The 26802-nt window shown below is 36.5% G+C and overlaps 1 protein-coding gene across 1 annotated transcript in view; it reads right to left on the bottom strand.

Moving 5' to 3' along the window:
- The window catches only part of ADAMTSL3 (ADAMTS like 3), a 188784-nt gene that overhangs the window by 137544 nt on the left and 24438 nt on the right, over nucleotides 1–26802 (bottom strand). Inside the window, exon 3 of the mRNA XM_032982930.2 lies at nucleotides 19017–19136. Coding sequence (XP_032838821.2) covers nucleotides 19017–19136 — 120 coding nt within the window. The remainder of the gene's footprint in view (nucleotides 1–19016; nucleotides 19137–26802) is intronic.

Here is a 26802-nt window from a genome sequence, read left to right on the forward strand (position 1 = left end):
GTAGAAGTAATTAGTCAGGCACAGGACATATCTGTCTGGTAATTCTGCATGAATGCCTAACTCTATCTCCCAACAGTGTTGTGAAGGACCCTTTCCATCTCAGAAAACCTATTCAAAATTTGTCTCCAAAGAACAGAAAGGCTTTTGCTATGACACAAAACCATTGTCCATGCTCCAATGAGTTTGTCTCAGTAAAAGTATTTGAGCAGTTTTAATCACTCTCTACAAAAAGTCAGGTACAGCTGACAAACAGTTAAGCTTTAATGCCTCCTAGCTATTAGCTGTCACCTTCCCAGCTGAAGCCCGGTGCTTAACTGCACATTATAGAGACAAAAACAGGTCTGGAGACTCTCTGGATAAAAACCCTTGGCTTAAGGAAAACATGAAATTCAATCATACAATACATGAGGGCAGAAGATTTAAAGTACACGGCTTATAACCCATACAGACCTTTCACGCTACCAGCCAGATCCTTCAAAAAGCATAATGTGTAAAATACAGAGTCTAATTGCACTGGAAATCAGTAGTGCCCCACTCTTCAGCGTGAGTCCAGTCTCAGAAGCATAATTGGGTTAAAATGGATCTCCTGTTTTTCTACAACCCTAAAGGCACAATCCCGTAATCACTACACACATTAAAGTCTCAGTGCAACAGTCTGCAACATGCAAGCTATAAAATGCCACATTTTTATGTAAAGAAAAAGAAAACTGTTTCATGATTTAAAATGAGGCTCGCTGAAGTCAGTAGAAGAATTCCCACAGTGAAATCCCAATGCTTTTGCTTTCAATAGTTTTAGACCAGATCTTTAAGCAGAAAACATAAGGCCAGACAAAGGAACAGAGATGAACAAAAGGAGGGAGAAGGTAGATCTGCCATAATATCATGCTTAATGACAACTGGGATTAAATTCTAATACATTATACATATTCTCATATACCTTCCCCTTTTTATCATTCACCTATTTTTACATCTCATGTGTGACCTTTAAAGAGTAAACCAGAGTATTTGCTTGATTTGCAACAATGATCTTTCAACATGGTGGCCAAGAATTTACCAATCAGGAGGTTCAGAAGTTGAGTTTCATTAACATTTCCTATTCCGTAAGAGAAAAGTAATTGATACCTTCACTTGTCACACACAAAAAAATTAATGGTTTCAAGTAATTTTGATTTAAGAAAATATATCCTCTGGACAATACTTAAAACAGCAGGAACCATCCTAGTGTAAGCATATAAACCTATAAAGTTACACTGCTATTGCCAAACCAACTTGAATAGTATATGGATGCATATGCATTACTGCTTATTGGCAAAAAACGGCTGGCAATTTTCTTCATCTCTGCATGTCATCTATGAAATGTTGGGTTAATGGAAGGAATTTTATTTTAAACAAAGAGGCTAATAACTACAGAGATTGCTCAGAAAAAATAATGTAACAAGGCAAAAAATCTGAATAAGCAATGCACAAATACTTCAGCAAATAATACAGGCTAGGAATGTCCCTGAATTTAATGTTAATTTCATATATTAGTTACTAAATATTTATTAAAGCACACAAAATAACACATGCACAAACTAGTTGAACACTGAAGAGATACCACTTCTGTCTGCCAATGTGTTAAACAACTCCAATATGCATGCATGACCAGCATGGCATGTATTTTCACACAACTGGTACTCCTAAAAACGCAGTTCTGGAATGGAGCTCCTGAGGCACCAAACACAGACTTGCAGCAGCATCACAAATTTATAAATGATTGTGTATCATAATGAAAGATGTCTGTTTGTTCCCCCTCCCAATACTCCTGTTGGACAGCTACTTCAGAATCTTACTCACAAGCGGGCCAGAAACCCTCCCTCTAATTTCCACAGTAAGATTAACTGAAGGCCAATACACTTACTGGTGTGCCCACAGTGTCTTTACTGCTACTTCTCCTTTTCTAGCCTCATGTAGTGACATGCAGCAATCATATGTCATTGACACCTTTCTTCAGCCAGTATAAAAGAAAAGGGTTATAAAATAAGCTGTCCATTCCTTAATCACAGTGATAAACTTCCTCTGTTTTTTTTTTTTTTTTTTTCTGAATGCTATTTTCCATATTAGACTGCAGGAGTACTAGTAAGTTAGAATTGAGTTCTACATTTTCTTGTTCCCATTTATGAGCTCCAAGAAGAAATTTTTGCTGGTGGTCCCTATGTGCACTACTTTGGTTTATTACTCCCATCTTCAAGGTCATCCAGTCTTACCGTATTGTTCTCATACTCGTCTGTGTTGACAGTTCCTCCCAACTTTATCTTATTGTAAAGTTTAATAAGACCAATCTTAATCTTTTTTTGTCCTAGTCATTAATGAAAGATTAAGCAGCTCTAGTTCCAGAGTGACTCTGTGTGTAACCTTTCTCTATGCTAGTATTCCTCTTTCAGCACAGTCAATTCTCTTCCTTTCCCATTCCTTATTAATTTCCCACTTCACACACCAGACTGCATCTCCTCTAAATTAATTTCCAGTATGGCATTATATCAAATGGCCTTAAAGACCAGATAAATGAAGTCTCTGTATTCCCCTCATTTAAGGAAAAAAAAGAAAAAACTGATCAAAGAAGGGTATGAAGTGAGTTAGTATAGGTTTGATCTTCCAGATAAATCCATCTTCTTAAGTTTGCCATTTACCTTTATGTTATTCATTATTCCTTCCTCAACAAGCATTCCAAAGCCTGACACACTTAAGATCAGACAGACATGTTCAGTTTCCCGGCTCTTTCCCCTCTATATATTTCAGCACTACATTAGCTATTCCCTAGCCAGTTGATACCACCCTTGTTTTGATAGACTTGTTAAAAATTCCTGCTATCAGAGCTATGATTTCATCTGCAGTTCTTTCTAAGTTCTGCATGAAATTCTTATCAGATCCCCCCTTGATGCAACTGCACTGAAGATCTATGAGTTTTGTCACCTTCTTGAATTATAACAAATAATCAACTGCTGAAGACAAGAGTAGATATCATATCCTGGTAAAATTTCATTTACAGAATGGTTTATGTGATTGTTTCATATAAAAATAAACACATATTCCTTAACAAACAAGAGAGTGTTTTCACTTCAAAATAACAGTGTCTACATAATTATGTGCAATGAATGGAAAGGGGCATACATAAACACTTTCTGTCATTGTAGGGACAAACTATTTAGATCTAGAAACATTATATTCATATTGCATTGCATAACAGATTTACCGAAGAAGCTACATAGGGAGTTGTGTATGAGAGAGTAAATCCTTCTGTTCCTGGCACTAATATTTCATACTCAAAGTATAATAGTTATAAAATCTTATGCAAAATGGTCTTTACTAGATAAAGGGTTGACAATAACCATAAGTTTCTTCCAGAAAGTGTACAGCTGTTTTAACATGATGATTAAATTCCAACCAAGAACTAAGCACATCCTTCATTTTCAGTCTGAAAGTACTTCTCCAACTAAATCTACACTATTTATGTAAACTAATATCTACTCCATATGGTTTAACTTAATTCACACAATCTCTTACTGCACCGATAACAGGGACATATCAAGTTTGGTCTGCATTACAAACACAGGATCAGACCCCAAACACATAAAGGCTCATGGAAACAGCTAGCAGTCTTATGTTTAAAGTTGTCAGAGCCCATCTTCCCATTTCCAATCCCACTGTTTTTTTATTTATTTTCATCAGATTATACCAGTTTTAAATTAACAGATAGCAACCTGACACTGAGCAATGTGTTACTGTAAAAATCACACAAGACCGTTGTGCTAACACCATGTTACACCTTAACATAATGTTTCATTTAGGTGGTCACTTTGTTGTTCTAAATATGAATTATTTATAGTCTGGGAAAAGTGGAAGCTAACCTAGTAGAAAAGCACCTGTCTTTGAGATTGGGAAAGACCCATTAGGCTACCTGCGTGCTTGGAGACTTGCCTGTGAAATCATGTGCCATGGTCTATCTGGACAGAAAAGCAGAAGAATCAGGGAAGGGCTAAAAGCTAAACAGACAACGATAGCAACACCAAAGGCAAAGTAACATTCACAATATTCAGTCAGAGAATTTTGAATTAACTGTATATATTCTATAACCAATCTACATACAGAAAAGTGAAAAGTGAGCACGTTGGCTAACAATCCTCTGGATCTCTTCAGAGCACTACTAGATAGAAAGTTTTGTAATGACAGATACTACAGGTGTGGAATCATAACAAAAGGCAAAGAAAAAAGGTGAAGCAATCACCTCACATTCTGTGATAGGAGATACTAAGTTCCTCTCACAAGGATATCTGTTCTTTTAAAGTATGTTACTTTGTAAGCACCACCTAGAATTAGATTTTGTTACTATTATTTTGCATACCAGAATAAAGCAGTAGATATCAATAGTGTTTTGCTGGCTAACCCCAAACTCACTAAGAGCAAATGTGACTGAGCACAAGAAAGGGCAATCACAAGATTTGCAAGGTAGTAACCCCTTTTTTCTGTTCTCCTACATATAACAACTAATTATTATATCTTGTTAGTATTATAATGGAATGAACAGCCTGTACTGTTCTTGTTTTGTATGATGTCAGCCTTTTAAGCTTCAGTTGCACTACATGAACATATATGTGCACCACATGCACAAGTTTATTGTAAGATTTTGTTGACGTCCCTACCAGCTAAACAACAATTAGTGACACTACCCTTCAGACAAATCAGATTTCTCCTTCTCAGCTGCAGTCATTTCAGATTTGGCCTTCCCACCTCCAAATCTAAACCGCTACCAAACTGCAGCTGCAAAAGTCATCTCTCCTCCCACTCTAGGTCCACCTCCTCCTAGACTCTGTTGGTCTCCTGCCAAATCACATTCAAGTACCTTGTCTTCACCTACAAGATCCTGCATAGTAATAAATAATACAGAAATAACCACAATGTGCTGAGGAATTATCAAGCGAGTCCTTTTTTTTTTTTTTTTTAAAAAAAAAAAGAGGAATACGACCCTACATTACACCCCTCTCCATCAATCACAGCCCTGTCGCATTTCACACACTACGTCCTCCTTCACTTCACACTCCCTTGCCACTCCTGTGACTTACATATCAGAAGTGCAGTTTCACAGACTCCCCCCTGCTCCAGCATCCTACAGGAAAGATGCAATTTGGAGAGAGAAAACCATAGTGCTGCAGAACAGAAAGGGATCGTGTGCAGAACAGCACAGCCCCACACAGAGCTGCTTTAGCAAACCCTCCCAGCTGCAGCCTTGCACCATGGTCTGGCTCCCAGTCACATGGAACTGATTTGCCCACTGCAGCCCTAGACACACAGACTATATCCTTTTCTGGGCCACAATGCAAAACACATGCAATGCCCACCTTATATTGGGACACAAAAGTCAATGTAAAGGTAGAGGAACTTGCAAGCATACAACCTGATTGGTGTAGTTAGAGGACTTCAAACAGAAAATACCTTCAGCTCGTTTTTCTGACCTACCCTCACCATGTTCAGAGCTGTTATAAGCAGGTGGCTCTCCCCTGATATCCCTGCCTGCAACTTTGTTGCGCTTGTCTTGCAACACATTTAATTACTGTTTGGAGATCAGACAGTCGGAAGATTAACTAAACCCTAAATAGAAAAAAAAAAAAACATGGCTTCTGAGACATAAATCTTGAAAGTATGGTTCCATACAGCACAAGTCCAGATTCCTGAATAGTTTATGATTCTGTAAAAATCTTCACTGTAAAAGACTGCATATACTTAAAATTTGCAAAGGTAGCAGCTTAAGTTTTTTCTAGTCAGCTCATAAAAATCTGTCTTTAGCACTTTTTTCCTAAGAAAAAAGAAAGAAACCCAGACATACTCTAAGCTTAGTGAAAAGATAAGATTCTGGATATAATACCAATATGACTTCACCCTTTATTTTCTAAGGGTTCAAAACAATACTAGATGAAAGTTTATATATAAGCATAAGGGATCTGCCAAAATGAAAGTGAAAACCCAGCAAATTATATTTCAGACACCTTGACATATTATGCACCACGCATGCTGTCAGCTTCACTGTCCTTTCCTTTGCTGTAGGCCGAATGCTTGAATACCAATCTTATTAAACTACAACTCTGAATTTATCCACTATATATAACATTCCAGATGTCGTACCAGCTGGGAACAGGCCCTTAGGCCATCTTTGGTTGATCTCTTAGTCGCTTTCCAGCTTTTGCCAGGCATTCATCCAAAAATATGAAGGAAAGTGCTAAAAACAGATGTCAGAGTTAATGGTTTTTTTTTCTTCATGGTAGGAAATACAGAAAACTTGCACCCTACACCTATTCTATGAAATATGAATGTTGTCAACAAACCGTAAGTTAATTTTAAATTAAATCATAACGTAGCAAAGTTAATTCATACACTATTTTTCTGACAACAGGCCAGCCTCCATCAGTCTGTTCTTTGAAAATATTATGTGGTCATTTGGATTTTTTCATTAAGTTGGAAAATCTTCTGATGTCGTCAATCTACAAAAATGGTTTCAAGTCCCTCATTTAAGAAAAAGTAATGCTTAAAATGTAAACTAGACTGATTGCAATTCATGGTAAGCTTTATGACAACGTTGGAGTAATGGGAGTTATTAAATCAGTACACATCTGAACTATGAAAGAGAAAGACCTCTTGGCCCCAGTGTATTACACAAATTATTTCAACTTCCACTCACTGCAATATGAACAGGAGATGTTCAGATCTTCCCAAGAGGTGCTCTCTCTTTGGGGTCTTACAGGAGTTTAAGCACGGAATTTCAAAGAACAGGGCTGGAAACGAGGCCCTGATCCTGCCAACACATTTGCACATGTGCATCTTTACTTATGTGGGTAGTGCACTGACGTAGATGGGAGTCCTCACAAGAATTAAGTTATGCATGTGCATAAGTGGTTTGGGACTTCGACTGCAAGATCTGTGGAAGAAAGATCATCTATCCTATCTGCTCTAGACAGTGTTCCAAATTTTCTGTCCACACTCACCAAAATATTAACAAACATATGTAGAACCTATTCTCAGGAAGACTTCAAGGTGCTGCCTGCAAACCCTCCCTTCAGTGTGTAGGACCATGGTCTCTCATATAGCAAAGTACAGGAGAGCATTTCAATTACAATTATATCTTAGATGGATGATACTCTTCTGACACTCGAAAGACATCCTTTTTAAAATGAATTTTTAGGCAACAGTCTTCCTTAAAAGTAAGTTGCTTAACTGTATAGAAAAAAGGACTAGTCATAAGAAATACTTTCACCCTCGTTTTCTTTGCCTCACATTCATTAGAATGCAGACCTGAAAGTATGAGAAAAACAGACTATCCCATAGTATGCCTCAATATTGAAGGAGCAGAAGAATTAACATTTACTGGCAAGTTCATTGCAAATTATAAAAATATCTGCAAAAAGAACAAAATCTTTTTCTAATGGAATAAAAAAAGGAGGGCAGCCTTAAAACTTAACCCTATTACTTAAATAAGATACTTAGGATACAATTCTGAATCATACATTAGAATGCAACATTACTCTAATGCAAGTAAGTTACCACTGAAGCCAACAATCATGGTGGTAAAATTTCATGCTTTATAGACTGATATTTGAACATATTTTACACCACCTATTAGTGATAGCAAAAAAAACATTCAAGCCAATGCACTGTGTTTCTTGTAAGTAAAACTGATGCACTGTAAGTCTTTTTTTGCAAAGAGAATAACAAAGAGGTATTTTGCCATATGTTGTATTGATGTTATGAGGCATTATATGAGCTGTCTGAAAGAACACAGCTTGTTTCTTCAGATTTATACCATATAAAACTGCAACATTTGGACGAAAGAAGATCAGTGACCTATATGCTACACATTTAAGCAAATGTGCATATTTTTAGCAAAGATGAGGCATGAGAGTAGAGTCATAAACCTTATTTTATAAATATTTTGTGATGTGATTTGAGTAGAGCATAATCAAACAGATCAAATATTTTAAAAACAGAATTCATTTTAGCATTCATGTCTGAATAGGTTTGCTTGTATAAATCACAGAAAATTCTGTGGCTCTCACCAAATCTGCCAGCAGTTGGTTCAAGTTAACAAAGTTTACATTATAGCAAGTCTTCACCCATCTTTTTGACCCCAGATTTGAAAAAAACATTGAATTTGTCACTCTGCAGAACACTGAGGCTGCAATGATGCTTGTGCTTTGTAGCATCTATCCCATTGTCCAGTAATGCCTTAGTTTAACACTCTACAGTATTTCTTCTGGGGTACCCGAATCCCATGTGCCTGAAAATCAATGGCAAATCTCTTTTTGCATTAAAAAAATGAAGGCTTGATCCAAAGTCTATTGAAATTACTATGATTTTTTGACCAAAGCCTAAATAATCAGGTAAAGGAAACATATCATCTTGTATTTACAACTACACCCATGTCCCAAGTGTTATTTTAAAATCTACGAAATCATCCCATATCATAAAGCAGCATATAACTACTAATTTGTCTCACCCATGTGCAAATACTCTCGTCTGCTTCATGAACCTGCAAATCAGTTAAAGGTTTGGTACCTTTTTTAAAGTCCTTTTTCTCCTGTCCAACATAAAAATGTTAACTGAAGAAAGGTTTATACCATCAAAGCACTAAAATACTTTATCTTCTAGCATGATAACACAAACAAAAAAATAATTTTTACTAGCAATAAAATATTCTCTAAAGCTAGATTACACAGGCTCAAGTGGCAAGAGATCAAGTCTTTTAGTCTCAGAATATTAAAAAAGTTCAGACTGCTGCCAGTTCTCAGAGGTCTGACTGCTACTCCTAGATCAAGAATCAGCTTAACAGTTGTCTGTCTATAGGAAAGTGGGGGGGATGGACAGGACAAAACAGAGAATGAAAAGGAATGTTTGAATTGCCAATCATTTTACAAAATGGGATGTGTCAAGAATATCAAAGTACTGAAGGCTAAAGTTCAAGTATAGCATTACTCTTTACCAAAGACCACACTAAACATTCAACCAATGCACTGAGGTACCTTCAGCAACTACCTCATATCACATGCAAGTGTTTATTTCTGTAAATAGTTTCAGACATGCAAAAAGATCTATTGGCATTCACAGGACATACTGCATGCTGGAAGTTACACCCAAAGATTCAGTGGTTTCCTGGGGGTAATGGTTTAAAGGGATTAGAAAATCAGTATTTTTTAGGCTGTGGCCCAAAAAGAAAGGCAAGTAACTTCCATACATAAAACAGAGGGGAAAAAAAAAAAAAAAAAAAAAAAACCCACTGAAGTTTCATAACATGAAAGAATGAATAACAAATTCCATATATGTTTTCTTTTTTTAAATACAAAACACTCTCCCAGTTCTGTTACTGAAAACCACGGTCATTCTCTGTACCCTGAAGTCAAGTGCTGATAAGCCTCCAAGCCTTGGCTCAGCAACAGTGCCGGTGGGAAGCTACACGTGCAACCTGACATTTGAAACACACAGTACTAGGATGCTTAATTTGGGATTGCAGCTAGTTCTATCTCTCTGAAATTTGCTTGCACTCCTTTTCGTGTTTTTTAAAGCCAAACTGATTCTGAAGGTATTAGTTTTTTATATTATTTCTTCTACCTCACTTTGTTCTGATCCTGAAGCTCAATCATTCTTGCCCATCCTATGACCTGCCCTGCAAATCAGTTCTGCTTTCTGTAACAAAACCAGTGAATAACAGCATTTTTCTCTGTTCAGAAATGTTTGACCTTCTTCCTTTTCATCAATCATTATCTTATCAGTCTCTTAACATAACCAAGTAACAAAGGCATAACTCCCCTTCACAAACTGAGACAGTTGTTTATAAAGCAGCATAAAGAGTTAGCATCCAGTCACTAAAGGAGAAGAGCTCCTGCCCTTCCTGGCCACGTTGCCACCAGATCACTTGACTACATCACATAAACACACTTTTATTGAATTAGATATCAGAAAAGACAGTTACTGAAAGCTGGGAAGAGACACTCCCCTTATTTTGTCATTATATTAACAGCACATTATTAATTTGTGTTGTGAAGCCTGGTACAGTTTGTTTTGCATTGGGAGCATTAAAATGCTTTAGATCTTACAGTATCACAACCTGTAACACTTTCTAAGCTCTGAAAATAATAAATACAGTTGTCAGCAGTGATCCTCTCAAGAACCTACATTTACCATTTTTGCTATTACTGCCAAAATTGGTAATTAATGTATGTAATTTTCTTCCTTGTGAGCAAATAGCTTTTGAAGTCTAATAGTCAGGAGAAATAAATCAGGTTTACTGGCAATGCTGACAGTTATTTTGAAATAGTGTGAAGTGAAATAACTGTTTGAAGTAGTAAAGAGATTGTTCTTTAGCTGTCCCAAGGTTGGTTCATTACGCAAGTGCTAATGATATCAAGCATCATTTTTAACTATTTCTAGAAGCAAAGCCAAGATATGCAGATTTTTAAAAGAAGGCTTTGCACTGCATCTTCCACATCAGTGGCATACAAGATGGAATAAATTTATGTTGAAATGTATCTCCACTAAAAAGGTCACTGTGACATCCAACCGGTACTATAAACCCATTTTCCATGAGGGACAGGCCTGACAGGATGACTGTCAAAGACGTGGGAGATGTTACTCACATTCTCTATGATGTAAATTCCATTTAAAGTACTCATTGCCTTGCAAAGCAACAGAATTGTATCAGAAACACCTTACATAGAATGATTCATTTTATCAAGCAAGCATTTACCTCAGCGCTATTTCAGAGCCAGTATAAACTGAAGTTTCTTTTATTTTTGCACTAAGGCTTTCAATGTTAAGAGAGAGAAGCTGCTATAAACTCTCATGGGTCTTTTAATGTTATCTGTGGCAGAAGCAGCACAGAAGAAAAAAATAAAAAATGAAATTCATCACATTCATCTTTCAGGAAAAAAATCAGCCAATACAACAATTTTATCTTCTCATTTGTGCAAATCAACAAGTTCTGAACAGCTTGAGAAGGTCAATAAATTTACCTATTTTATGGAAAAACTAAATAAAATCTACTCTAGTCTTGACTGAGACCAGTGAAAAGACTTATTTCTGAAATGTATTCACATTATGTAAAGAAATTGATTAGTTCACCATTGAGCTTTACCAGCCTAAAACAACCTCTCTTCCATGTACAATCTGAAGACTGGCTTTCCAGCTCCAAGCATTGTTTCCTACAGTACTTGAAATAATACATCTTTTTGATTTAGAAGCACTTCTCTACTATATCTCAATGAACTCTTATTGATAGATGATAGCAGTGGTGCGTCAGATCTGTGTAAGCATAGGATCATTTCCGCTATGTCCAGACCTTCCAGTCTTAATTTAGAAGTCTGAAGCTAAGCCTTTATCAATGTCAAAATTCTTGGATAAGTACATGTGCCAACTGCTGGGGGTGCACTGGGGGCATGAGGAGGTCAGTGGTAAATTCATATTACATTGTATCAATCTCCCCACATTTAATGTTGGTCTCCTGTAAAGAATGCGACATGAATGTCTACTCTGTATGTTGTTAATTCATTTCATGGGGTGTCTTGTTACTAGTTCAGTGTAGTAGAACTGAGTTTAAAGACTTTACAGCAGAATATTTGCCCAAGTACACATCATTCTGTGTGCAAGGGTGGGGGTGGGAGGGTAGAGAAGAGGGGTGCATGCGGAAGGGGAAGACCTTTAAATCTATTGCTAGGAACTGAAAACTGTATTTGGAAAACCTCTAAATTGAAAGTCTCAGAACATGGAACACTGAACATGGGTTTAAAAAAGCAGTCCCTTATGAAAAATGTGCATTGCAGAGACACTATAAAAACAAGGCATTTCAATATTCAAGTTGTTTTGCTTTGATATAGACCAACCTCTGAATAAACACACGGTATTGTGGTCCCAAAGATAACGTCCAAGAAAAAAGGAAGAAAATAAGCACATCAGAAAGCAATGTGTTTTAACAATTACATTCTATTTCCATTAATAGAAAGGATACTCCTGATTATTGCTCACTCAGTCACTACCAAACAGTTATTTCCTCTGATCTGAATTTTCTTTCTACCCAAGTCAGTGGTCTCAGCTACACACTACGTCCAAGCTGCTCTCAACACTGCTCCAAGCAGGGGTATACAGCAAAGCTTTATGCATCCCTGAATATCCTTTTATCATCCATTAGAGCAGCCTCAGTATCTGTCCAGCACTCAAGGGGGAGCAGGAATAACAGAAACACTTGAAAGTTTATGTCCATTCTCCTTTCTTCCTTGAGAAGTCATTTTGGGGGAGGACCTTGCAACTGAGGCGCAGCTTCTGCTACCTGGGAATCCTGGGCCAGCTGCTGAGGCCAGTATTATCACAGCCACAGAAGGACTAAGGATCTAGGCCAATGAGTTTTACCACAGAATTTAGTGGAATAGAATTACAGCCTCATAGTAGGTATCTGATCCAAATTGAGATAACATAAAATGTGTTTTCTGCAGAAATTTTATTATTACAGATTCCCTGTGAAGGCGCTTATCCTGCATGAGGTGAAGACCTACTGGCTTCTGTATGATTTACACACAGAGACCTTTGGCAGGTTTGGGACTAATGCAGTAATACAAAACAATTAAGTCTGTAATTCTTAATGCACAAAGAAAAATTTACTGCACACAGCACTTCCACTATCTTCTCTAAAAAACAAAATCCTGACCATCAAACGTTAGTTGGTGCTTTTAGAAGTGCCAGTTGCCCTTTCAGTTTGCCAATAAACAAAAGTATGTTAAAATATACTTTTCAGTTCACTAAGCAATCATACACAAGAACATATCATTAATGATATAATTACTTGTGCATATGCTAGTCACACACCTCCAGCAAGCAATTAGACTAAACAGAAGTAATGTTTGAATAGGACCATGCCTGGTTTATGCAGTACCAGCCTCTGTAAGAGTAGTTTTGCCTGAAATTGTAAGTGGTTTTCATTTGCTCTTAATCCCTGCCTCCTTTCTCCCTCCTCCCACTCCAAATTAGAAACACATTTCACTTGATTACAGAACTAATTTCCTTATCCAAGTAATCTTTAAACAAAAACAGATAAAAAACACACCCACAAAATACCAACAAACACTTAAAAATAAAGAGGTCCAAATTAAAGCTGTGGGCAAAAAATAAAGGTATAAAAAAAAAAAGGCAAAAGAATTTAAAATATTAGGGAGCACCTAACATCACCTTCAGTTAAATTTCCATGAAAACATGAAATGATGCATTTCATCTTCACACAGCCTTACAAACACATGGCTTTAAACTCTTTGAACGTGATTTAAAGCTCCTTATTAACTACTGTAGGATTAGTATGGAGTCCCACAAACCTGACCTCATAATTTGTTACACAAGATGTTCCAGCTAAGAAAATGGAACTACTTGCAGGATTCAAGTCAGTGGAATTTGTTATTCTAACAGCAGCACACTGACCTTCTAAGAAGGAAACCAGGAAGGATTGCAAGGTAAGTCCCTTACTCAGCTGAAGAGGAATATTTCTAACATAATACTGAAATTCAGGTAACCAAGTATTAGCAGTCGCACCTCTGGTGCTTAGACAACCTTAAGTCTATCAGCTCACTCTCAGAATACACAAATGAAACCACCAACAGTGTTTGCTGGTGGAAGGTTTGTATTGTAGAAAAACACCTGAAATAGTTTATGCCCACTTGAGAACATCTTGTTTCATTACAAAAAGAATCTTCAAATGAAGCGCTATGCATTAAGATGCAAGATGTTAAGTCTTGTTAATAGTTCTGAATGCTTCTTCAGGGCATCAACAAAAATGTCATGTCACAGTATAACACAAGTTTCTGGCTCCTTCTCAAAAGGAGAGCGCTGGAGCTTCATATACTTGGGTAGCAAGCATGCTGCTAACTACAAGTCTTACTTCCTTCTCAGGATTAGAGCTTGTCTTCACTGATGTGTTAATTTGAAATAACTCTGTCCCTTACATGACTCATCTTCAAGCCCAGAAATGTCTAGCTCCATTTCACTGGTGATTTACATGCAAACTAGCTGGCAATGTAATAAAAAGGATTAGACTAGGAGCAGAAGCCAGCAGGCAGCTGATACTCAAAAACCAGGCTGTGACTCCCAGAGGCAGACCAGGGAGGATGGCAATCATCAGCAGGTGGAGTGGGAAAAGCTGGCGAGAGAAACTGGGGGAAAAATGGCTGTCAGCCCAGATGGATCCATAAGACAACTTCTGCCCACTTAATAGTTTACTTTATAGGATATGAAAAACTTACACAAATATAAACATTTATTGCTGGCTGACCACAAATAAAAAGATGGAATAACGGGTTCCATCAGTTTATTTCTACATTAATTTTTGAAGTCATCCATATCCTACGTTCCACTGACTTTCATTTAACACTTTAAATTCCATCCTTCCCCCTCAAAAAGCAGAAACCAAGCCAAAGTATTTCTCTTTATAGAAGAGGCATATATCAGAAAATTTACTCTCCCAATTCTGTCATTCACTTTATAGCAGCCTTTTCTAGCAAACCCAAAGAAAGTTTAGCTGTTAAAGAACTGTAACAGCCTTGCCCTGTGTATCACAACTTCCATATGTCACTGAAAACAGACTCACTGGTTTCTACCTTACCTCACATAGCTAAACACTCAAGTCTGAAAGTGCAGATTTTCATTATTTTAATTGCTTGCTGGGTGGTTTCAAACATGCCTATATTTACCATTCTGCCTGACTGCACTTTTTTTTTTTTAAAAAAAAAAAAAAAAAAGTATTTGTTTGGAAACACTACATTTCTTTCCAAGATTGGACTACACAGTACCATAAGTCTAATTCCAGAATCAGGGTGTCCTTGTTATGAGTTTAAACTGGTAAACATCATAAAATTTAGAAGGAGCAAGGTCAGCTAGAAAGCTAACTGGTCAAGCAAACATTCTGTCACTTAAAGGATGATAACCTCTTTTTCTTTTTTCTTTCCTTTCCCCACCCCAGGAGCTGACTCTTTCAGCCAGCCAATCAAAGTGGAAAAGTACTTCAAACATATTCAGACCAACCAACTTTTCACTGCTGTCCCTGTTGGTGGTCCGTCATATGGAATGGTTTTAATACTTGGAAGCAATACCTTAAGTGTCAGAAAACAAGAACATTTTATTTCTGCAAGAAAGCTTTCCAATACTACTAGTGTTCTGGAAAAGAAAAAAATTCCTTATAGTAGATTAAAAGGTGAAAAGCCAAAAGAAATCACAAAGAAAACTAGGAAACTATTCCTTATGGCAAGGTTCAACTTGTATCTCAAAGTTGGGGGAAGGGCTATTACTTATATATTTATTTTAAAACTCATTCAAGAATGACAGGAGAGGGGCATATTTTTTTCAGTCTCAAATTTCTAATGACAAATGAAGTCTTTGGCTATGCATCAAAATCTATTTGATACTAAGTTAGATTTAAATTACATTGACTCAGTAAAATTTTAGAAATGCAGTATGCAATGCACTGATGCAAGACGTGGCTTGCTGAACAATGCAGGAGCTGTAAGAAAATGCTCAATGTAAACATTTCTACATTTCTGTTCTTTGGGACCCCTCAAAAGTATTTGCTTTGAATCACTGTTTTTCTTTTTCCCTGAAGATAAAGCAGTAAATATGTCAAAACTTTCATGTACCATTCTGTCCAGATGTCACCTCAGTGAATAAAGGTGGCAGTATCTAATCAGGTTTTAGAAGGCATTTTCTTTTATAGTCATAGAGGGGGTAAAAAACATATATGCACTGAATTTTGAAAATATCTGGCCAGGGAATTTCATCTGCATGTAATTCTTAAGTACACACATAGCAACTAAATATGCAAAGGATTTAGTGCAATCCTGTACAAAAATGAGAACACAGTCCTGCCAGATTACACCAGAACAAAATGTACTATCTTGCATGTACAACATGAATCCATCCATATGTAATTTTGCTGGGCTAGAACAGAGTACAGTATGTTCCCAGTAATATTTACTCATCTTCCATTTTAATCTGTAAACTCGTCTTTTCAGATAGCAAATACTTTTGAATATTTAAGTAACAGCTAGTTCTATTTTACTGAGATTACTTACTAACAAAGGAATGAACGATCCTGATTAAACTGGCTCCCTGCTTGAAAAATATCACACACAACAGCCAAAGAAAACCCCTTTGAAACATTCCTGTGTTTGGAGGATGTAAGGAAACTAATCTTGGATCATGACGATGATGATGCTGCTATATGAAAATAATATCCATCTATCCCAACAAACTGGAAATTTTATTGGCCTGGATATGAGGAACAGAGCAAGGGGGGAAGGGCACACTTGGGAAAATATGGAAGGCTGACTTTTCCTGCAGGGGTCTCAACATCTTGTTGGCTAGCCAAAAGAACAAAGGTTGTGACCCACCCTCTTCTCCCACTCCCTTGCCACAGTCTTAGGAACCTTTCATCCTTTTTACCTCTTCTGCTCCCTCCCATGAACACAGATAGAGGTGTGATCTTCACAGTACATCAGATAAGACAGATCTCTTGTTTTGTTGGGGTCAGCTGCACAAGGTTATTTCACTTTTCCAATTTTCAACTAACTTAATGTAATTTAGGATGTACAGGAGCACCAGAACTCGATAGAGATGCCCACAGGACAATTCTGGTGTTCAGGGAAAAGGAAGGAACATATTTCTCACAGGCCAGCACCCCTTCATAGCGGGGCAGGATAGAGAGTGAATTGATAAATTTGAATTAAGCTGTGTGAGAAGATGCTAATGCATTATTTTTTTTATTATTATTATGTGGCATTTTTCCTGTACTGATTCCATTTGCGTGTTGGATATATTAGGTAATTATAAATGGCCTTTTAATGTCTACACATTCCTCTCTTTTTATTTACCCGCATATCCTTATCACAACTACCACATATCAAGCCTACCCATATCAGTTTACAAAATTCAAGAAATTATCTGATGAAGGATTTTCACCCTGTGATTTAAGACTTCCTTCCATTCATAGAATAAATGTCATATGAAAGAGTACAACGGAACACTGAAAACAAGAAAAATTCAAGTTTTCTGGCTCAGTTTGTCCACATGATAAAGTTGAGTTTTATATGAACATTTTGGCAAAAGATAAGTAAATTATAACTGTACATAATTATAAACCAATGATTAATGTCTGAGAAAGTTAAAGAGAATAATCTATTTACCAAAGAATTCCTGGTTTACTCACAGGAAGGTAAACTAGAGATATAAATCAGTGCCCATCCGCATTCAACGTATTTCTATTTTTTAATAAATAACACTAAAGGACTGAATTTTCTTTCAAAATAAACTAGTACTAATACAGTTGCTTTTATTTTCAGCATTCTGATGTTTTAGCACCATTTTCAGTTCCAAGAATTAAATTTCATACCGCTCACCAAGTATCCAGGAAGAGCAGGCTTCAAAGCTGAATCACATTTGTGAAAGAACAGAAGCTGACCATATCCCAGATCCAATTCAGATCCCACTGGAATTAATGGCAAATTTTCCATCAAATGGAACTGAGCTTGGAACTGGCTTCTGTATAGAGCTATACTGTATTTGAGGCTTGGGTTTTTGTTTAGTTTTTTTTTTTTTTTGGGGGGGGGGGGGGGCGGGGGGAGGAATTAATTTTGCTTGGTTTTTAATTATAGACTACCTGATTTATCATTTTCTCTAACATGTGCTCCATTTAATGGGAACTATTTTGATCAAAGGGTATTATCTTTATAGTGTTGTTCAATTACTGTCATTAAACGCAGCCCAAGTTGCAGCTGCATTTTACTGTCCTGTGAGTTATTGTTTTCCCAGGTGTTTGGTCCAGGAGACATCTTACCTAAGTACCTTCTCTGTTGATAATCAAGACCCTCTAGGGTAGCAAAAGTATGAATTATTGTAAACATTTTTAAATTAAATTCAAATAATTTACAGCAGCTCAGCATGCCTTCTATTGTATCTTTCCTGCTTCCTTTTGTCTTACCAAAAAGATACACAGTCTAAAGCTTTAATAAAGTCATCTCAGTTCTGTTCTCTCTTTGGAGTAGTGAGGAGCAAACTATTTTTCTCAATGCAGCTCCTGCAAGGAGACCATCTTTCAAAATAAAGCTGCCAATCACACGACAGAACCATACCTTGTGACTGCAGGGCAACTCTGGCTCTTCTCTCACTTCTACAGGAGTGTTTCCTAACAAATTCCCTCCACTTACATTAAGAAACGTACTGTAAGTGTCTATGAATGTAATTCAGACAGTTTTGATGTGAAATTCAACTGACTTCTGGAACACATTGTGTTATGAGTAAATTTCCACAGCATGCCACACATTTCCTCGGTTTACTTTAGATCTTTTGCCAAGATTAACAGCACTTCTTTCATGTTGCTTTCTTTACATTTATATCTATATACCATGTTTAACATAATGTTTCTATGGGTCTGGAGAAAGCATTAACGATCTTTAACTTTAAAAAACATAATTTGTTGCTTTCTAAACACTCTGATTCATCCACTATTACACTTTGCATTTGTTTCTTTATAATTTACTCAACCTTCCCTTCTGAAAACTTCACAAACTAATAAAACATGCTGACCTTTCACAAGGTGGGAAATGGAAGATCTGACTTATACTGATTTATCCATGAAGTAAAACAATTTAGGCTAGGTCAAACAATTCACAGAAAGGACAATCACCTCTAATTCTACGCATTTTACAGAACTATAAACATGTATTAACACATCATTAAAACGTTGTTGCTTTCATCTCTACTACATCCTATTAATATTTTTCATAAGTGGTTTTGATCTATTATTTCTACAATTAAGTGGTTTAATTTTCATTTTGTATAGTGCGTTATCATTCAATTTGATGTGTCTTCAAAAGATAACACACACACTTCGTATCCTAATTTGTTTCACAGTAATCTGTATCTCAGAGTTACATGAATATAACAGTATTTATCATTTCCACATATGGCATACTGACCTGGTCATCATAGCGGTAAGTGAGGAATTGTTCCCCTGTGGTATCCTCAAGAAAACTCCCCTGCGGAGAAAGTGCAAACTCAGGCAAGAAGTACGCACCTTGGGATTGCTCTGCTCTTGTCTGTAAGAGATTCAGAAAGGTCACATTACAGCTGCCACAAACACAAGTCAAAATTTAAAAAAAAACATGCATATAATTACAAAGACTAAGCATGAACTTCTAGGAAAAAAAAAAAAAGGTATGTGTTTTCAAGCACAGTATTTCTGTGTGGATACTCTGCTACAGAGCTCTGTGACGACGATATGCCAAATGCTTACAGGGATCCCAAACCAAACAAGATGCCTCAACAGCAGAATTACCTATTAAACAAAAAGATACCTTCTCTGGTTTATCAACCACCACTGCTGAAAAACACTGTGAAAACCATACTGGAAAAGCAACATTAAGCTACACCTTCTTTTTCGTTACATACTTCAATAGACAGTTACTGGCTGCTGCAGATAATGGGGTTTTTGGTTAAATACAGTGTATCTATTCTTAGAGGAAGATACAAAGACAGAATCATAGAATAACTCAGCTTGGAAGATACCTTAAGATCTCATCTAGTCCAGAGTCCTCAAAGTAGGGTAACCTATGAAACCATGACACAGTGAATTACTTTCCTATCCTGCAGGAAGATACTACTGCAAAGAAATTGGAAGGGCGTGGGGAATGACTTGAGCGAACACCCGGCAGTGGTCCCTATTAGCTCTGCATGCTATTCACAACTGCTGGAGAGCATTTGAGAACAGACTGGGAGATGAAGAAGGGCCCATTTCAAGCTACAGAGGAGCTAATTCTGTCAGGATCAGAGTCAGTACCTCCACCTGGGCTGTCTGACACCTGGGCCCTTATTAGACAAATGGCTTTTCCCTAACTGATCTATGCGTGTTCAGTAATCATAACACACCTGAAATGTGCTAGATATGCCAAAAACATGTTGGTTGAATATCCTGTCATTACACTGTAGGTCTAAAGCATTCCAGATATGCAGCAAATGTACTGCACAGACTCTTCTGTCCTTATTCATATTACATTGTAACTCTATTCTGAGAAGCTAATTGGTTTGCATAATAGAAAAAGTAAGCAATCATCTTTTGAATCCAAAATATTAAGTCCTGCTGTGGTAGGGGGAGAATGGAAAGGGCAAGGAGATGAAAATTACCTTCCAAAAGGTTGAAACCTTCCAGGGAAAAAAGCAAGGCCTGATATGTACAAGTTACTTCTGGGCATTTCCCAAAGGGCCAACTTAACAAATGGGTTTTAATTAAACAGTTTGTTATATTTTGACATATACATAGTAATTTTACATGAAAGCTAGCAGTTGCCATCAACCAGATTCCAGACTGTTGGCTAGAACTGTACCAAATATAAGTGTGTAGTATCAGTGCCAGATAACTAGAGATTTCAAAAGTAATCCACATAATTTAACCAGTTTGTGGTGGAAAAGGAAAGCAAGACCTTCTGCAGTTTCTCTCTTGCAGTAAATTCACTTTCTGAAGCTCACAACTTATCTCATAAAAAGCAGATGACATGTCATTCATAGTATGGGTCTGGAGAAGTTTACATTGCTTTTGCTTACTCTGTTTTGCAAAGAAGCCGCTGTCACTTTCTCAGACCCCATCATTTGTGATAGCATTAGATTAACACACTTTTTTTTAAATCAAGTAACCTTCATATAAACTAGAAATAGCTTGCAAAGGACATGTCTAGACTAGGGTAAAAGGACATATATTTTAGCATGCAAGACTCAACAAGATTTAAAAGAGAATTTTTTATCAGGCCTGCATAAGAGTAATTCATGGTCACATCATGTTATCATGACATTTCTATAAAGCCTATTATAGCAGTGGCCTCACTTGTACACTTCAGCCAACTGATCTTATTTATGCAGAATTAAATCATAAAATATGGAGAATAAATCTACATTTGATAACAATAGTTTCCCCATAAAGCAACCAAGAGAGGTCCACAGTTACGCTTCATGCTGAATGTAAGCTGGCTGCAGGCGATGCAAACCTTGACATGTTAAGTATAACCCAGACACGAAACTGGCTGACATAATCTGGCATTTTTCCCCACTGGCTTCAATGGGCTATCGATAGATCCTATGTGAGGGAATATGGAAATGATGTAATCCTATGATTTCAGCACAAGACTAATGGATAAGAGATATGTGTTCTAAATCTTGAGAGGCCTGGGTTAAAGGAGTTAACATTCTACCTCAGTTTCTGTGTAAAACACAATTACACCACCAACTGACGTACACTAATGGTATATTGTAAAGTTTAGTTTATGTTTGTAAAATAATTTTGGAACGAAAGTGTTAATTGCTAGTGATTTATAACAGTATTTTCAAAAGAGCTGCCTAATTTACGGACAGAAGAGAATCCAGATTACCCCACCAAATTCCTTCGATAAATGTATGTATCACACTTGCCTAATTCCCATAAACAAATTTTTCAATAGGATATGACTTGCTTGTGTTTCTCATCTTTATAAGCTAAACATTTAAAATAGAAAGTCTTTGGACGTTCATCAGTGCTATGCTTTGATTACAAAAGATACCAACATTTGAAGCTGAAATAATAATTTAATAAATATGGTATGAAAAACTAAGGGCTTCTCACACACATTCAATTTTTGTATTAAAACCTAATGAGCAGCTAGCCACTAGAGAAGCAGAAGAATGTTTGCTAGAACAATGCAAGCAAAACCTGGCTTCCAAGCGTGGAAAAACTCAATGTAAAAGATGACTGTTTTATAAGGTTAGAAAGGAGGTTAGAATAGAAACTGATCTGCTTACTACAGCAATAGGTACTGCTACCTACCTAGTATAACTAAGGTAAGGAAGAATGTAACAAAGCATTTAATTAAAAATAAAAATCTACTAAAAACACACTATGAGTTGTCATGGCAAACCAATGTTGAAGCCAAGTAATTACAGCTGATAAATAACCCAAATCAAGAAGTTCATTAAAAAAAAAATAATAAAAATATCAAAGCTTCAAATGCTCAAAGAACTCTCTGTATCAAAATAGCAGAAAAACATTTTTTCCCTCTAGATATAGGTATCTTCAAATAAGATGCATGTGTCCAATATACTTTCATTCATACATTGTACTGAACACAAAGCATACTGTTTCCACTTAGTCCACTTTACTCCCCACTGAGGAATCTACCAATGTTCCTTCTGAGGCTTTTATATTTCTATGGGCACTTTTCCTTAAACGTAATTCAAATTTCAACAGTCTGTAGGTTTACAGTATATTTGGGATCATCTCTGAATGATTTAGCTAATCCAATATAAATTCATGTTTTAAACGAAAGACTGTAAGTTTCAGAAAACAATTACATTTCATGCTAAAGTCAGTTTAATGGTTAGTTTAATGTTAACAGCTTTAAGTTAAATGTGTCAAATTACAAGTATACTTAAGATTTAGAACAGGAATTTAAAACCAGCTTTTATGATCTTATTAAGCATATGAAGACAGTAGAAGGTGATAATGTAGCCAAGCCAGATAAAAAGACTGCATAAAATTAATTGAAATTAATATATCAGGTAGCAAGGAAGCATGTACTACCATACTGACAAAGAAAATTTAAAAGTTGGAAACAGATTGGTGTTTGAAAATCTTTCTAGGTATTTGTTAATCAGAACATGTAACTTATTAGCCAGAAACTAAAAAAAAAAAAAAAAAAAAGTCTTCTGTGCTACATCATTCTACCTGTGTGATCAAGGAGAACCACCCTGATAAGTAGATAATGTATGTAGGTTCTGGGAAGTGAAAAATTGCACTGTTCTAAACAAAAGTCTTATTGCTCTGAGCACAGCTTTGATCTCAGGTTGTGATCGCTTCCTCACTCATCACTCCCCACCTGAGTGCTTAAAGACTAAATTGCTCTTCCACTTTCAATTGCAGACGACAAAATGAATAGCTCACATCCAAGACTGGTTTTAAGATCTCCCTCCACCAAGAGTTGCATGTTGTCATTTTTACTGCTGCATGATTTCATTGCTCTGTAAACTACTCTGACTAGAAGCATCTGCCCAAGTTGAAGTTGCTGGATTTGGGGATTTTGTATTTTATTTTATTACTGAAAGTAAGAGGGATGATTCCTGAGTGCTTCTCAGCCAATGATGACGTTAGCAAGTAGCATGGACAAGTAGGACTGAATCTGCAGATAAAAACAGTGTGGAGGACCAAATGCCCACACAAAGTGTATTTGAAAGAGAGAGACTTATTTTAAAACAGCTCTAGTCAGTCCTATGGACCGAGTATCTCTTAGTGACTGAAGCACAGTAGGTGTGCAGATGGGGCTTATCTGGTTCACTCTGACCCAAAAGGAATCCTTTTAGCATGTGATGAAACCATTACACAATGAAAAATACTTTAATTGCTCTTTTCTTCCTTGATAGCCAAGATTTACATTAACTATTGCCATCCAACTCACTTGTATTTATCAAATCAGAGCAATTGCTAAAATTTATAGTTTCTCTATGACTAAAAATTACAAATTTTAATCATTGCTCATTCCTTCCAAGGTACAGATCAATAATTTCATCCAAAGATTTAAACTGTTACTGTAATTTCAGATAAACATAAAAATGTAATTTAGTCTACAATTCTCAGGAATCACTTGATACAAAGACTATGACAAAGTTCAACTAAACCTCATAATAACATGCCACTCTTCTATTTAACCACAGCCACCAGGAGATTGGAAAGTAATTGGTCCATATTTATACATAAACAGCAGCAGCTCTAGAAAGTGAGCTTTCTGCGAAGTCTGAGTTGTGAAGGTCAAGAAGATGAGAAAACAGATGGAATGTGTCTCAGAAAAATGACTTGAACATAATCAGAAATGAAACACTAATCTTCCAGGTACAGAGGAATTTTTAGAGTTTCTTGGCACCAAGAACCACACTACAATAAAAATAAGAACTATGCTCTTACATACACTTCTTAATGCAAATCAGCACCACCTAGATTTAAATCAGTCATACCCTAACTAAGCCTGCGTGCTTGCTAAAATTGGGAGCATAACGAGAACAAATTGTTTTGTGTAATGAAGATGAAAACTTTTAAATTATCTATTTTAAATGCCAAAAATTAAAAAATACCACACTCTTCATGAAACTGCCTCAATATCTTATTTTTAAAAAGAGGAACCTACAAAATATAAAGGTCGAGTCACCTAAAGCTTTATAGTTATGCCCAACTGCAATATCATGCCCAAAGTAAATTATATTAAAAAAAAGACCAGCACAGTGAAGGCAGTTTGCTTCCCATAGTTTTGTGGCTCTTCTATTAGTTCTTGTTGGAAGGGGAAAATTGGGCAGGGTCTTGAGCGTGTTAGTTTCCAAAATTGCTGTTCTAGGGAAAAGGATGGGAAAAGCAGATAAAATGAGAAAAACTATCTGAATTCTTAATGACTTGTAAATACATGTTTGTCAGATTAATATGCATGGCAAGTCCAGTCATACACCAAAATGTATACCTTCTGATTTAATTCAAGTTAGTTATCTGTCTACTGAGCTGCTACAGCATATGATTCATGCCCCAGGGAAGTAATATACCAGCTAAGTAGCAGTTCAGTTTAATGGGTTTTCAAGGACTCCAGTACAAAAACGTTAGACAGAGCACAGCACTCCAGCTTCATCACAACATGAAGTGTGTTAGCAGATAAACAAAGTCACATTAACAGTTCAGAACTTCAAATATCTCCAGAGCAAGCAATCCTGATGAATAAATATCTAGTAAGACTCAGATTAGCTTTTGTCATGGCCAAGATTTACAAAAACAACTTCCTAATGCTAGATGCTCTGAAACATTTAAAGACCCTTGCAAGTGAACTGAGTTTCCACAGAAGCTGCCAGCAGCTCAGCATTTCTGGAGACCAGGCCAATTATTTAATTATTGATATTGAACTAAGAGGCCAGCATTTCAAACCAGAATTAAACTATAAACATCATTTCTTCTATAAAAAGAAAAAGGACTCAGCTGAACTGATTAAAGCCAAGCACTTCTTCATAAAAGGACCATGAAATGCTGAACATGACTATCAGATTTCATCAGGGAAGTCACAAGTGAGATGACAAGAAACCTGAAAAACTGAACCAAAAGTTCTTCCAGGGACAAAACTCAAGCGTTTGACTCAAGGATTGTTTTGCTGTGGCACATGATCTGTATTAAAGGCAGACTTCAGACCCGTCTGATTAAAGCCCAAATCTAATGATTTTTTTCCTCTCACCTCTCATACTAGACCTGTTTAGAACATGTAAAAATAAAACATGCTTGGGAAAATGTTCCTGTAAATTGAAGATACGTACAAAGATAACTGAAAAACAATTCATAAGTATTTTGCATAAGCCACTTATTTATAACACTGTAAAATGCTGTTAGCAAGAGACTTAGAAATAGTCTCTTCTTGAATAGTGTCTACTGTCGAAAACTGAATTTAAGCTATAACTACAACCATATTCACAACTGCAAGAAAGCAACTGCCTACATCATCTCTGTTGCTCAAACCAAGCACATCCTACACCCATTCGAGCACTAGGAGCCATTCCACTGACTCGAATGTGCTTAAGATCATGTCATCGAAAAAACAGTGCTCTGTCTAAACCTCTTTTCATGCTGCAGGTTTGTACAACTTAAAGCCAACACTGAACACAAGCAGAATATGGAGTTAATTTTGGTTTTAAATTAGGATACTATCTTTCAGTCTTTTCAAAAGGACACATCTACCAAAATTTTTGTTGATTAAACATAAATACATTTTCTTTGGCATAGCTTGGGATGCAGACTGAGATCAACACATTCTGAAATTCTTTTCTGTACCTTCTAAAAATTTACACTAGATGTTATGCTTTTGGATATTTACTAACAACTACTTATGTTTTCTTTTGTTATGGTCTGGCTAAAAGATTAAATTTTCCACTGAAAGGCTGCAGTAGTATTTAGCCATAATCTCATTTAGTTTCAAAACCCAGTTTAAATATCAACTATTTCATATTTCCAAAAGAAATATGAACCCTTGAGTCTTCCTTCTTCCAATGAAGCTGAATCTAAATTCTACATCAGGCAGACTCTGCCTTCATTTCAAAGGACTGATGTGCCTAATACTTGCTTTTAAGTGAGCTGCACCAGCAGACTGAAGTTGCACCCAGTGATATCAATGGCAAAGTTCCCACTGACATCCTTACAGAACCAGGGCCGAAATACATCTGCAGCAGGACAACATCCCTTGCAATATAACACTTACTATTAGGACTGTGAATAACACTAGATGCTCAATGCTTTCTAGCTTTGCATAAATAAAAGACAAATTGAAAAACAGAGCACTCGGATGAGATGACCCTAGAGCAGTTCATTTCTGTGAATCAGATTCTGCTTTCAAAATATGCAATGCCCAATTATTTCCCTAAGTCTTTAGTTTAGGCTTGGGGGAATGGGCACAATAATATTTAGAGCCAACGTAAAAGCAATTGTATAGCATATGGATAAAACATATACTATAAAATCTGAGCATTACTATTACCACTGAGAGTAGAGTTTCACATACAAACTGTACAAGCCTATTCTTAAGAAAAAAGGCTTGCAAATATATGGGTTTACCAGTAGGAATCAAAGAAACTAGATAACAAAAACCCCAGTAATTTTAATCCCTGCCCTCTGATTTCCTGCCACAGTGGTGACACTACTTTTATTTCCAGCACAGTGGGATGTCTACTTTCTGTCTC

The sequence above is a fragment of the Tyto alba genome, unplaced genomic scaffold (assembly GCF_018691265.1).
Source record: "Tyto alba isolate M040663 unplaced genomic scaffold, T.alba_DEE_v4.0 Super-Scaffold_41, whole genome shotgun sequence".
Classification (NCBI taxonomy): domain Eukaryota; kingdom Metazoa; phylum Chordata; class Aves; order Strigiformes; family Tytonidae; genus Tyto; species Tyto alba.